Source organism: Prunus avium, chromosome 1 (genome assembly GCF_965620075.1).
Source record: "Prunus avium chromosome 1, drPruAviu1.hap1.1, whole genome shotgun sequence".
Taxonomy (NCBI): Eukaryota; Viridiplantae; Streptophyta; class Magnoliopsida; order Rosales; family Rosaceae; genus Prunus; species Prunus avium.
In genome coordinates this window covers 1,024,642-1,039,195 of record NC_142284.1, presented here as the reverse complement: position 1 = coordinate 1,039,195, position 14,554 = coordinate 1,024,642, and the positions used below count along the sequence as shown (strand labels likewise).

The following is a 14,554-nucleotide window of genomic DNA, read 5'->3' as shown; positions in this document are numbered from 1 at the left end:
GTACTATCACATGCGACATGTGCAAACGATGGAGATCGTTAAATTTTAACAATATATCTGAATTTAGAAGTAACAGGCGTATCACATCCTTTCTATATATATTGAAGGCAGTTGAGGTTCTACCCCAAAACTAATTAGTAATAATGTGGAGAATAGCCCAACTCCTTATAAACCCTTGTTAGTTTTTCTAACTTTTCAATCCACATTTTCACCTTCACATTCTCACATATATAAGTATAAGGGTTATTAGTAGGCAAGGTTTTGTAGATAATAATATAGATAATAGATCATGATCATAGTCTAAAATATCAATAATATCGAGGGTAGTATCATTTTTTCGAGGCAATGATATTTTGGAACGTATCCATACACATATCGTATAAATATCGATAATATCGGAAAATATCGACGTCAATAATTTCTCTCACATTTTAGCAATATTTGGCCAAAATATCTCTATAATATCGTTATAATATCGATAATATCAAGATGATAAAGACAATGAAAATTTTAAAGAGTTATTTACACGTAAGAAGAAGAAGAAGAAGACATGAATTCTTATCCATATATATAAGACCTAGCGAGTCGGTAAACCCAGAGAGCCAGATCCACCAACCAATTCTTTCTAGGCTTGAAGGGAGGGACCTGGCTAGTCAGTAAACCCAGAGAGCCAGATCTACCAACCAATTATAGGCTTGAAGGGATGGACCTCAAGGCCAAGAGTAGTGTGGGGGCAATGAGAAAAGCCGTGCTAGCTTAGCTCCAATCCAACCTCGGATGGGGACTAGGGCATTGGGCTCCAAAGGACCGGTCAATTCAAAGCAACTAAGGCCACAACCAAAGCTGAAAAAAGTATCTATGACAGATTTTAGCAACAACAAATTCGCACCAAAAGCCAAGGCTCAATCAAACAAGATGGGAAAATTAGCATTGCTATTTAGGGTAGCAAGGATGCTATATGGTACATCAATGCACCACATGTGTTGCCTGTTGGATTGCCAACAGATCATATCCATCTAGATTTTCTAGTGTACATAATCCATCTAGATTTTCTAGATGCCATTTTATAGACTGGTGGCCTGAACTGAACCATTTCTATATTAGCTAAGCTGCATTCTAGAGAGAGAGAGAGAGAGAGAGAGAGAGAGAGAGAGAGAGAGAGATGAAAAGGAAAAACCATTTGATTTGCATGTTTTATTATACAAAATTAACACATCTTTATTGGGTGGTGATGACATAATACAAAATCTTAATTATAGGAGAAAAAAGAAGAAAAGAAAGCTAGGCATAATTAGGAGGTAATGCTAATTAGGGTTTTGAAGTGCTGTTCACATGATTAGGAGGTTTTGTTTTAAGAACTGGATTGCTCTCAAAGAAATTAGTGGGCCGAAGCTCAAACCCACCACTTAATGTTGGCATGATTGGGAAATCTTCTTGGCAAGGAACATGATGAAAGCCCATGGTGTACCACAGCACTATGTCCTTATTTTCGATCCCTCGGTTCCTGCAGTGCATTAATTTTGACATAAATTTAGGGGTGAAGTTGTTGTACAAATAGTATTATTGAAATTGTCAAACTCACACCAAATGTTAATATATACCTGAGGGTCCAAGTAGCCAATGTATCATCTCCATGGCTCCGATCAATATATTGTCCTCCTGCCCATTTTTCAGACTTGTTATAAGGCGTGACCCATACATTGTAATTAGTGAAGGCACCTCGGATTTGTGGGAAATCATCAGAGGATAAAAGTGGGTTTGAAATTGACCCTGGAATCAGACGGTAGCCTATGTTGTTTCCAGGTTTGGTCTTCTTGTTAGGGTTCACCACAACTAGCTCCGATGGCTTCAAACCCAACTGAATTTTGGCATCTGATTCAGTTTTAGCTGTCTCACTCTCGACTGTCCAATAACTCTTCCTAAGTGAGCTCTTGTCTGTCACTCTTTTTGTCACCAAATTGTTTTTGACAAAGGAGTTGGCTTCGCCATCCACGTCAAGATCAAGATAGTAGGTCAAGAAATGGTCGTGGTACACCCCAATTGTGTTTTTTGCTAGCAATGTTCCATATGCCTCCTCCTTTATTTGACTCGTGTGGGTGTAATCTGCAGCCTTCACTTCTAGTATTCCTGTTAAGCCTACCTGTTTTCAAAAGGAAAATAGCCTATATACCTTAGGATCATCATTGTAATTTTCTCATCTCACTCGCTATGAAACCATTAGTGAGTTCCATATAAAATATGAAAGTGATTTACAATGTGATCAATAAATATATTACAAGAAATCATATCATACCCCTATTTTGATGGAGCCGCTTGGCTTAAATTCCCAATCAAGTATGTAATCGTAGTTGCCAATGGTTGTGACCATCCTGACTATCAAGCTCACCTCCGGCCTAACCTCCGTTATCTACATTACCATCACCATATATATAACTCTCATTCATAATCACATATAGTAATGCTAGAAATTATCACATTTTCTAATCACATGATGTCACAATTGATGTATTAACAATTGATCTAATATCACGTGATCAGCTAATTACTCACATAAAATACATGAAGGGAATTGTCGTAATTGAAATTAAAAATGAATTCTAGTAAGCTTACCACTTCTCCTGGAATTGCTATTTCAGTGTGACGCCACAAGACACTCCCAGAATGTTGCTCAAATATGCAAATAGCATTGGATATTTTGACAGGGGTGCCATCCTCCCCAGCAAAGTATGCGTCTATGAATGCAGCATTGGCAGGGCAATCAGCCAGTGGCTCCAATGGCACAGCCGATTGACCGAACCCAAACTCGCCAGCATCAAAGAAGGTCTTGTAGTACCATTCTTCAGTTGGGTCCATGTATGGCACGAACAGCTCCGATACGAACCCTCTGTACAATACTTGCCGATATGTACCCTTTTCTAGATCATATATTGATGCCAAGGAAATTATTGGACCAGCTCGAACATCAAATCCTACATGGAACTCCCAATTGGCCCAACTGGTTGCATTTTAAAAGCAAGAATGAGTTAGAGTGATTCTATTAACATTTAACACTTGTGTAAAATAAAATAAAGTAAAATTTTGATACTTTCTTCGGACACTCCCAAAATAAGTGATTGTAAAACTTTCGGATTATTATTATTTTTCTTTTCATACAAGCGATATTGAAGTTGGGAGATTCAAACATACGAAGTTAATTACTCTTAACTACTTAAACTACAAATCCCTTATCATAAATTAGGCCTTAAACCAGCACTTTGGGAGTGTTGTTAAGTTAAAACTCTTTCACAAAGTTAAGTTAAGCTGTTAAAAAAATGAAGTTTACTACTTCCCATACTTATGCGCCAAAAGTAAGTCAAAGATAGGACTAAAATGAGGCCATGAGGTTGAGAAGAATCCACAAGTTTGCATAGATGTACACGTGCTTGAATATCTTTAAGTCCATTGAGAAAAAGATACGCTGTTGACGAATATGTGGAACACAAGCCGGCATTTTGTCATTAGTGATCGATTACATTGATTTTTCAATGTTTGATGACAATTTCCACATACCTAACTATATACGTGTGGAATATTTAACGTTACTTTCATGGGTTAATTGTTTTATTAGTTTCTAAATTTAGACTCGATTTGCATTTAAGTTTTTCAATTTTCAAAATCATTCTCATGGTCCTTCCACTTCAGTTTCGGTAGAACAAATGGTCTTGCTGTCAATTTTGTCTTTTCTGTTAAATGCAGAGATAAAATTGTATTTTTGTATTAAATTGATTAAAATATGAATAAAAAATTAAAATTAAACTCTCTCTCTCCCCCTCTGTCCTAATTTCTACTCCCCCAAAACTTTATTTATTTTTGTTGGTTTTTTATTTGATTTTCTTTTATTGTTATTTTAAATATATGATTTTTTATTCATTTTTTTTGTTTTAATACAAAAATACCATTTTGCTCCTGCATTTAACATAAAAAATTAACAAAATTGACAGCATGACCATTTGTCCTAACGAAAGTGAAGTTAAAGGACCACGGGAACGATTTTGGAAATTGAGGGATTCAAATGCAAATCAGGTCTAAATTTAGGGACTAATAAAACGATTAACCCTAGTTTCATTGACAAATATACTAATAAAAAACTGTTACTTTTTTTTTTCTCTTTATGAGTATGATTTGGTGAGTAAGATCATACAATAATTTGGGCTTTCTAAGCGAATCAAACCATTTATACCATAACTCATGATCGCATTTCTGATACTAACCTTATTTTGTGCCCATTGATCTTGAACCCAGGTCCATCCGGTTGGTCTATGGCGAATCTATTCAGCCTTGGACCGAACGGCGGCTTCTGCTTCGACAGCCTGTACTCCGTCCCCTCAGCTTTTGGCACCGGTAGCCTAGCCCGGTCATAATACTCAACTATCTTCAACTCATCAAGATCAACGAGCAAAGATACTCCCTCCAAGGGCCTCATGTACAAATTAGCCGATCCCTCAATATAAAAACACAAAATCTTTATCACTCTTTCACTGTGCTCCTCTCCAAACCACCCAACTGAAAACGTGGTACAAACAACCTCGGACAAGTTAAGCCTCCTCTTCTTGACCGAGTCAATAAATGGTTTATAGGAAAACGGCAGTTCACTTGCGACCGTTTGTTCGTCCAAGGTGAGCAAAGGGTAGCCATCATTTCCATTGTAAACTTTATCAGAAACTATGTAGCGATTTGATAAATCCACTACGAGCTCATGGGATTGTCTGTTGAGCCGTGTGATGACAAAGGCTCGGCGAGGTGGGGGTTTTGATTTGGGTTTCGAGAGCCATGAATGGAGGGCTGGTTTGTCTGGCTCGTCCAAGCTTATGTATTGAAAGGTTAGGTTGTGTTTGGGGCTAGGGTATGATTTCTTGACTAGGGTTCGAACCAGTTTGAACTCAGATGGGGTTAGAGGGTCCAGTGGGTGGTGGCTTGAGGTTGTTGGTGAGAAGGTGAAGAAGGAAAAGAGCAAGAAGAACACTAGTTTCAACGTTGAAGCCGCCATGGCTTTTTTTGGCTTCTTTGTGCATGTGGCGTGATAAAAGTATTAACCCTTCCTTAAATAGCACGTTGTTGCTTCTCACTTGCTAATTAATTAGAACGACTAATCTAAACTCTCATGTTACTCTCTGAAAAATAATATTTTCATTGACAATTAATTAATTACGTCATAAATTTTTTTCAGAAATGAGCAATAGACAACAAGTTTAGTTAAACTAGACTTGTTTGGAAGTCCTTGGTTGAGCATTTGTCAGATGTATATTAAAAAATAACGATTCCTGACAAAATAGTTGACAGCCCATACATATATATACTCTCAAGGGATTCCAACTAATAGCGAGAATATTTTTAAACCCCCAAAAAAGTCTATGTAGAATATTCTTTGGGTTTGGGTCAACACTAATTAATCAGGGCTTTACTGGGACAGGGAGGAAGTATCAATGGCATGCGATTTATTTGGTTAGTCTTCGATAGTTGCGAGAAATTATAGAATGGTACGGTATCGCCACGTCAGCGGGTGATACTTCCATTTAGAATTTGCCACGTGTATTTTTTAAAAGAAAATTTATACTTTTTTTTCAGCTAGACATTGGGTTCCAATTTTACCCTTCATAAAAATTAAAAGAGAAAAAAAACTGTGTCACAGAGCCTCCCACCTCTGTCCAGTTCGCAGCCCCCTCAGCCGCGTCGCCCCTCCCAACTCCGTCCAGTTCACAGTCCCCCTCTGCAGCGCCCTCCCTCCCTATTTTTATTCCTTTCCCCAATCCTTCAATCTCCTCATCTAGGTTGTCTTCATCTCCCTCAAAAACTCCAGATCCAAGTTCTCTTTATCCAACTTTGCTCTCAATCCCGCATGGCCTTGACAAGAGATGATCCAATAAACGCCAACTATTAAATAAAGTGATTTAGAGAGAGAGAGAGAGAGAGAGAGAGAGAGATGGAGGAAAAGAAGGGGAGGGGGCGGCAGCAATGGGGTATAGGACTGCAGCCAAGGTCTTCTTTCTTTTTTTGTTTTAATTTTATTCAAAAGGGTAAAATTGAAACCTAATGTCTAGCTGGAAAATAATTTAATTAGTGGAGGGTTAAAAAGACACATGTCAATATATGAGTGGAAGTATCACCCGCTGACATGGTGATACTGTACCATTCTATAATTTCTCGATAGTTGCATGCTCTTGCGTTAGCATTTTCCAAAGTCTTTTGGGGCTTAGACTAGGTCATTTTTTCTCATCACATTTATCAAAATCATCGATCGTGGCCGGATCTAAAATTCAAGTTCACACTTAAGCAGGTTGTTCTCATACCGTGCTTGAATCGGGCTTGTGCTTGGCCAATTTAACTTTGAATATTTTTTTCAAACTCATGTTAGCATATTACATTTTTACCAAAAAATATATCATGAACATATTATATATAGGCTTATTTAGCTACATGCCCCCTGTGCTTTGCAACTTGTCTCATATTACCACCCGGGTTTTAAAACGTCTCAAAGTACCCCCCAACCTTTTAAAAATGGTCTCACGTTACCCTTTCCGTCAGGATTATTGACGTTCCGTTACAAGCTTTGGGCTCCACTTCGTTTTAATCTTTAACCTTTGCGAATAAGGGCTTTTTCACTTTCAGATGAAGAGAGGAAATATGGTATTTGGGTGAGAAGGAGGCTAGGGCTTATCAAAATCTGTGGTGGGGTTCGAAATTTGGGAGAATTTGGAGAAGAAATCACGGGTCGCACGATTTGGGAGAAAAGGGGGAACTGGGTCGCACGATTTTAGAGGTTCAGTTGTTGTCTCTGTAAAACTAGGGCTTTTGCAAAATCTGAGGTGGGGTTCGAATTTTGGAGAATCTGGAGAAGAAATCACTCTTTGGCGTTAGACTTTAAGGCTAGAAAGTGCGAAGATGGTGGTGCTTAGATAATCTGGAGGTTGTCAACCCATATGTAAGTGGACCCATTCTCAATCGATTTTCTTGATTTTGGCATGTGCATTGGACTATTGTTGGAGTTTTTTTTGTTTTGTTGTATACTTTTTGACTCTGTGCTGGTCTGGTGTGGCATTGTGTGGTCCCTTGTGTGTTCCTTGTCTGGTCTTTGTGTGTTGCTGGATTTTGTTTTGTTTTTTGGTATACTTTTTTACTCTATGCTATGGCTTATTTAGACTGAACCTTACAAATACCTTACAAAGCACCTTGGTATTCAGACTGAACTAAAATCTGCCAAATATAATTTTTGTTTTATGCTGTACTTTTTTACTCTGTGCTATGGCTTATTTAGATTGCACCTTGCAAACACCTTGGTATTCAGACTGAACTAAAATCTGCCAAATATTATAGTTGTTTTGTCTTTGTTACCTTTATCGACTTGTTAAGTGACTCTTCCTCTTACACAGATAAAGATGCTGATGAGGTTGTTACATTTAAGTTTTTCCATGGAGGTAAACTAGTTAAAAATAGAAGGGACAGTGAATGGTCTTATTTGGGTGGTGAAGTCAGTTGGTTTGATTATTGTGAGGTTGACTATATGTCCATGTTAAAGCTATTTGGAATGGCTAAAGATTTGGGATATGGCGATGGGTATGATGTGAGTTTTTTTGGTGAAGAGTTTGGAGCTAGAAGACTTATTCAAATAATATCAGATAGTACGCTTTTAGCTTGTATGAGCATGGTACCTAAAAGCAATAGCAGGGTGATAGTTTTGTACTTGAAAGTAGTGAGTCTGACTTCAAGCCAAGTGGGGAATGATAGCAGTGATCCAGAATATTGTTGTTCTAAGGATGATGATAGCAGTGATCCAGACTTTGTAGACAGTGACTATGCACAGAGTGATGAAGAGATTGACTTATTGAAGAAGGATGATAAGTGGTTCGAAGGTTATGTGGATCATAGTTGTACTGACAATGATCCTAATGCAAAGGAAAATGATGAGTCAGACAATGGAGAAGAGTCACCTACACTTACTTGCCCAAATAGCTCTTCAAGTGAAGATGAAGCAGTAGGTGAACTAAGAAGGAAGAAGAATAGAATGCCAAAAGGTGAAGATTTCAGACCTGAAATTGATATGGCAAACCCAAGTTTCAAAACAGGTTTAAAGTTTGCAACTGCCGAGATATTTAGAAAAGCTGTGAGGATATACTCCATTAATTGTTGAAGGGAGTTGATATTTATGAGTAATGACAGTAACAAAATAAGAGTAGTTTGTGAAGAGGGCTGTCCTTTTGTTATCCATGCTTCAAGTGTTAGTGGTAGCACTTATCTGCAGGTGAAAACCTTTAATCCTACACATGTTTGTAGTAAAGGTAGTAAAAATATACATGCCACTGCTAGCTGGTTGGCTGAAAGATATTCTGGGCAGTTAAGGCTTAATCCAAATTGGACTGCTTCTTCTTTTGCAGAGCAAGTTTACCAAGACTATGGTTACAGACCATCTAGAGCAACTGTGTACAGAGCAAGAGTCATGGCAGTTGACATTGTAGAGGGGTCTTACAGTAAACAATATGAAGTTTTGTGGGATTATTGTCATGAGTTAAGAACCAGAAATCCTGGAAGTATAGTTATCATTAAATCTGAAATGGAAGGTGATAGGCCTCGGTTTCAGAGGATTTACATCTGTCTTGCAGCCTGCAAGAAGGGGTTTTTAGATGGTTGTAGGCATGTGGTTTGCTTGGATGGGTGTCATGTCAAAGGGCCTCACCCCGGGCAAGTGCTTTCTGCAATGGGAGTTGATGCAAACAACGGTATGTTTCCACTTGCCTATGCATATGTAAAGAATGAGAGCAATTCAACATGGCTGTGGTTTTTAGAATTATTGAGTGGTGATCTGAATATTAGGAATAGCCATGGTTATGTATTTATGACTGACAAACAAAAGGGTTTAATAGATGCTGTGGATGCTCTATTCCCTCATGCAGAGCATAGACATTGTTTGAAACATCTGTATGGAAACTTCTATTTGGAACATAGAGGTCTTGCTTTGCAACATCAAATGGAAGCAATTGCTAGGGCCACAACAGTGTCATGGTTTCATGCAGAGATGAGAAAGATGTTGGAATTGTCTAAACCTGCACATGATTGGCTTGCAGAGAAAGATCCTAGGCATTGGAGTAGGGCATATTTCAAAACTGATCCCAAGTGTGACATGCTTATGAACAACCTCTGTGAGGCATTCAACCATAGCATAATGGATGCCAGAGACAAGCCTGTTTTGACTATGCTAGAAAGAATTCGTTTGTACATAATGTTGTTGATGGCTGGAAGAAGGGTTTTATGTGAAAAATGGCATGGACAAGTTGGGCTAAGAATTAGAAAAATATTAGAGAAAAACAAAGGAAAAGCTCAGTGGTGCATTCCTAAGGCTGCTAGACAGAATAGGTTTGAAGTGATGCACCATAGTGGCCGCAACTTTGCTGTTGATTTGAATGCCCACTCTTGTTCATGCCGTGGCTGGGATTTGAATGGAATACCATGTTTGCATGCTTGTGCTGCAATAAGTTGGTTCCATGGGAATCCAGAGGACTTTTGTGACGCAGTGTACAAGAAAGAGGCTTATTTGAGAGCCTATGAACCAATGATTATGCCTATGACTAGCCAAGATCAGTGGATGAAGATTAATTTAGCTCCATTACTCCCTCCAAAATACCACAAGCAACCTGGTAGGCCTAAGAAGACAAGAAAACAAGCTTTTGATGAGCCTAAACAACCTGCTAATCCATATAAGCTTCCTAGGTATGGCATCCCTTTAAAATGTGGCAATTACGGTGGAGAAGGGCATAATCGAATTGGTTGTAAGGTATGTGTCATTATCCAAAATTGCTTTGCATTTAAATATATTTGATTTGGTTTCTGACTTGATGACTTTGCTTATTAGGAACCTAGAAATCCCAACATAAAGCCTACTAGGAAGAGGAATGTTGCCAAGGAAAAACTTCTAGTAAGTGCCACGGTTTCAACTATGTTTTCACCATTCAAATTTTCATATCATGCCTACCTAATTATTATTTGTTTTAGGTAAGAAGGAGAGATGGTAGAGACCAAAGTAGCGGACAAAAAAGTATGCAACTAAGGCAAAGGAGACAAGCAAGTGCTTCCCAAGGGCCTTCTCAATCTGAGGCATCTGAAGTAGTCGAGGCTTATCAATCCCAACAATCTCAACCACCGCAGGCTTCTCAATCCCAACCATCACAAGCAGCTCATGCTTCTCAATCCCAACCATCTCAAGCAGCTCAAGCTTCTCAAATAAGTGATTCATCTCAATCTGAAAAACTATCTCGAGTACAACAACGTAGGAGGAGGATGAAAGATCAACAGAGGAGCCATTTTGTCAAAGATCCTTTTTTTCATCCTTAGATGTGATGATGTTCAACTTTTGCAACCTGTTTTGGAATTAGGATAAACTCTTTTTGATGGGTTTGAATGGTTTGAATGTTGTGGAATTATAGATTATGCAATTAGTTAGTTTTATAAGACTTTAATGGTTTGATTATGGTTGCAATTGGGTTGTTGGTTTGTGGGATTATTGATGTCTGTGATGGTTGGTTTTATTAGGCTTTCATGTCTGTCAAGGTTTTTGAGTCAGGTACATGGCATGTAATTGACCATTTGATATGTAATGTGATGGTTGAAACCTATTTTGGTGTTGTGCTTATATTGATATGACATTGAACAAAAAATGCTTATATTGATATGATGTTTTAATGTAACCATTTCATATGGCATTGAACAAAAAATGCTTATGATTAACTTGTTTTTGTAACCTGTTTTTGGTATCCCATGAACAAGATATGCTTCTGAGTAACTTGTTTTTGTATCCAGAGGACTTTTTGGTATCCAATAAACAACATATGGTTGTAACCTAGTTTTGGTATGATGCTTATCAATATGTCACCATTTCTAACCTCTAAACAAGTTTCCATTCATATCATAGATCAAATAAAACTCTAAACTCTAAACAAATATTACAATGAACTAATGCTTACTCATAAAACTCAAAACAGATTACATTGTTTTCCCTACATTGTTTTCCCACCAAAATACATTATATTACACAAACTGAACTACTGCTACATTACATTAGCATTTGTTCTCAAATTATAGCCCACTGAACTACTGCTTCTCAATCACATTACACCCACCAAATTACAACACATATTACTCTTAATTCCTCCAAATTCATCCTAATTTATCACCATGGCAAACACCACCACCCAAGAAAGCAACATAGCAGCCCACAATATTTTTGACTTTGCTCGAATATTTGCATTTTCCTTCTCCACCCTATCAATCTTCCTCAGCAAACCAGGTATCAAAGACTTTGAACGCTCACACATTTCTGCATCAAACCACTGAAAAAACCTACATCCTTTTTCACGACTTCCCTGTATCAACCAAGAACAATAACTGAAAATTTGATCCATTTGATCAATGACTGAATATTTCATCAATGACTGAATATTTCATCAATTTCATCAATGACTGAATATTTCATCAATAACAACTCTATCAATTTGTGATGCCCAAAACAATGACTGAAAATTTGACCTAAAACATTCTTACCTTTGACTTTGAGCAGACTAGAAATCTCCGCCCTGGGTTTGAACTGGTCCACGAAGTCTGCATCCGTGCTAACTTCCCACAATGACACCATTGGGCATGCCTTGCTTCTCATGTTTCCATCTATTCTTCAATACAGTGTGTATTCACAGAGAGAACAACCAGCTGAACCTCCAAAATCGTGCGACCCAGTTCCCCCTTTTCTCCCAAATTGTGCGACCCCCTTCCCCTTTTCCCAAATCCGAACTCCACTCAAAGATTCATAAACCCTAATCTTCTACTCCAAAATCTCCCAATTTCGAACTCCACCTCAGAGTTTTATCAACCCGTGATTTCTTCTCTACATTCTCCCAAATTTCGAACCCCACCACAGATTTTGGTAAGCCCTAGCCTCCTTCTCCAAATTCTCCCTTTTCACCCAAATACCCTATTTCCTCTCTTCATCTGAAAGTGAAAAAGCCCTTCTTCGCAGAGGTTAAAGTAGGGCTCATCATTTGGCCCGCGGGCTCATGGGCTTACGGGGGCCCGCCCGGCCCATCGAAAAAAAGCCCGGCCCGGCCCGTTATGGGCTTTGAGAAAGCCCGGCCCGCTTGGGCTTGGGCTGGGCTTGGGCTTGAGTGTTTGAAGCCCAGCCCGGCCCATAGGCCCGGCCCGATGAAGCCCGATGAAGCCCAGCCCGGCCCGCCCATAAAAGCCCGGCCCGATGAAGCCCGATGTATAACTATATCTTTATATTTATGAGAAAAAAAAGAGAACTATGAAGTTATGAACAAAGAAAAAAAAATTGAGACATAAACATATAGACAAATATAAATAGAGAACTATGAAAAAAAGAGGAAATATAAAAACACATCAAAATAGGCCTCATATTTATGAAAAAAAAGACAAATATCTTTACATAATAATTAATACACAAACACCTAATCCCACCTCCTTTGACAATAATGACACTTGAAACTAACATTTCCTCCAGCTTGATTGAGCATTAGAGCACTCTGGAATTTCATTAATGTGAGCATTGGCTCTCATTAATGTGAGGCTTGTGACAAGGTCCTCGTAGTTAGAGCACTTTGGAATTTCATTAATCAGGTCACATTCCTCCATATAGGCCTGTAAGTCGTGTGCACTCTGATCATTAGGGTTTGCTACAGCATATGCTTGATCCTTGAGGAAAGCTAACTGTGCTTGTAAGTTGACCACCTGAAAAGTTCAAACCAAAAGCATATACTCATCATTTACTTCAACATACAATCTGAACATACAAAGGGTACTAAATGATTAACCTGCTGTTTGAGAGCAATAATATGTGAAACACAGCCATATATGGGATCTTGAAGCCTGGCTACAGCTTCATGCCATATTGTCGTTGCGGCCTCACATCGATCGCTCAACGGAAGGTGAGCTAAAAGATTCGACACATTGCTTGCGCCAAAAACCTTGTGGATGACAGAAAAATGGGTAGCTCCCTCTTCATAGGAGAAATAAGGCTCAAAAATACACCCTATCACACATTTTCTTCTTAAGAACTTGCAGGCTCCACAGGGAGAACGAGAACTAGCCATGGTTTTGATGATCTTTTTTGTTGGTGATTATTGCTGGCTAATCTCCTAGAGAAAGAGGAAGAGCGACTCAGTAGGGGAAGGGAAGGAGAAAATTAAAAAATATCAGTCACAGTGGAAGGGAATAATTGAGGGAAAGCGAATAATTGAAGGCATCCAAAGCGAATAATTGAAGGCATCCAAAGCGAATAATTGAGTATATTTGAAGCGAAGTTTAGGCCCATTTCGGCCCGGCCCGTTGGGCTTAGCCCGGCCCGGCCCGATGGGCTATTTCAAGCCCGACTCATGGGCTGGGCTTGGGCTTTGAATTTTCTAAAAAAGCCCAGCCCGACCCGGCCCGATATTTTCTCTCTCCTCTTTAAAGCCCGGCCCAGCCCGGCCCAAGCCCATTAAATTTGGGCCGGGCTAGCCCGGCCCGGCCCATTGACGAGCCCTAGGTTAAAGATTAAAACGAAGTGGGGCCCAAAGCTTGTAACGGAACGTCAATAATCCTGACAGAAAGGGTAACGTGAGACCATTTTTAAAAGGTTGGGGGGGTACTTTGAGACGTTTTAAAACCCGGGTGGTAATCTGAGATAAGTTGCAAAGCACAGGGGGCATGTAGCTAAATAAGCCTTATATATGTAATACGAGACTGAAAATTGAGGATTTATTTATTGACTATTTAATATGGGACTAAAAATTGAGGATTTATTGTAGTATTTATTTAATATGAAAATATATGATTTGTTGGAAGAAAAGCCACCAAATCACAATCCATATATGTAGATATCGAGAGGAAAAGGAGGCTAAGAGATGATTTATGTAAAGTAGGCCTTGACCAAAAAACAAAAACAAAAACAAAATTAAGTGGGTTAGGTCGGGCTTGAAGCGGGCTCAGGCCAAGCCCGGCCTATGGCAGGTAGCGAGCCGGCCTTATCCATTGGATTTATTTTCTAATCCCGGCAAGGCCCATGCTTTCATATTGTACCTAGCACGGCCCACCAATAATCGTGCTTGGACCGTGTCGTGCCCCATTTAAACAAGTTGGGCTCATGCTGTGCTAACCCGATCCATTATTACAATTATCTGCTCTACTCATTTTGTCAAATTATTAGCTGACTCATTCTAGCCATTCATTCATGTGATGGTTAGCTTGGCTTACACTATGCCAAAATTTGCTTCTATATACCCCCAACCGAGGTATTCGTCATCGTGGCCTTTTACTAGTTATAGGCATCAAAGAGTTATAAGCATCGAAGTCCGATGCGTATTCCACTTATGGCATTAGTCTGGACAAAATTACTGATGTTTATGAGACTTGCATATACGTGATGGGTGTTGACTTCCGATGCCTAAAAGCATCAAGGGCATCAGTTGCAACATAAATCCTAATGCTACATAAGAGAAATAGCATCACATCTTTCTATGTTATGACATCAATTTTTATGTTG

General features: G+C 39.0%; 1 protein-coding gene across 1 annotated transcript; it reads right to left on the bottom strand.

Moving 5' to 3' along the window:
* Positions 1 to 1,163: 1,163 nt before the first annotated feature.
* LOC110755051 (amine oxidase [copper-containing] alpha 2, peroxisomal-like) lies at positions 1,164 to 5,066 on the bottom strand. The gene is made up of 5 exons (XM_021956205.2): positions 4,251 to 5,066; positions 2,611 to 2,995; positions 2,294 to 2,407; positions 1,602 to 2,140; positions 1,164 to 1,504 (listed from the first exon to the last, which is right to left on the bottom strand). The coding sequence occupies exons 1-5, from the start codon at positions 5,024 to 5,026 to the stop codon at positions 1,309 to 1,311; spliced, it is 2,010 nt and encodes a 669-aa protein (XP_021811897.2). The 5' UTR covers positions 5,027 to 5,066; the 3' UTR covers positions 1,164 to 1,308.
* Positions 5,067 to 14,554: the final 9,488 nt, after the last annotated feature.

Excerpts from the sequence above, each read along its gene's own strand:
- LOC110755051 (XM_021956205.2), bottom strand. The coding sequence starts at position 5,026 with ATGGCGGCTTCAACGTTGAAACTAGTGTTCTTCTTGCTCTTTTCCTTC. Across the intron at positions 2,996-4,250 it reads ATCAATGGGCACAAAATAAG|TTGGGCCAATTGGGAGTTCC; the intron begins GTTAGTATCAGA and ends AAATGCAACCAG. Across the intron at positions 2,141-2,293 it reads GCGGCTCCATCAAAATAGGG|GTAGGCTTAACAGGAATACT; the intron begins GTATGATATGAT and ends TTTTGAAAACAG.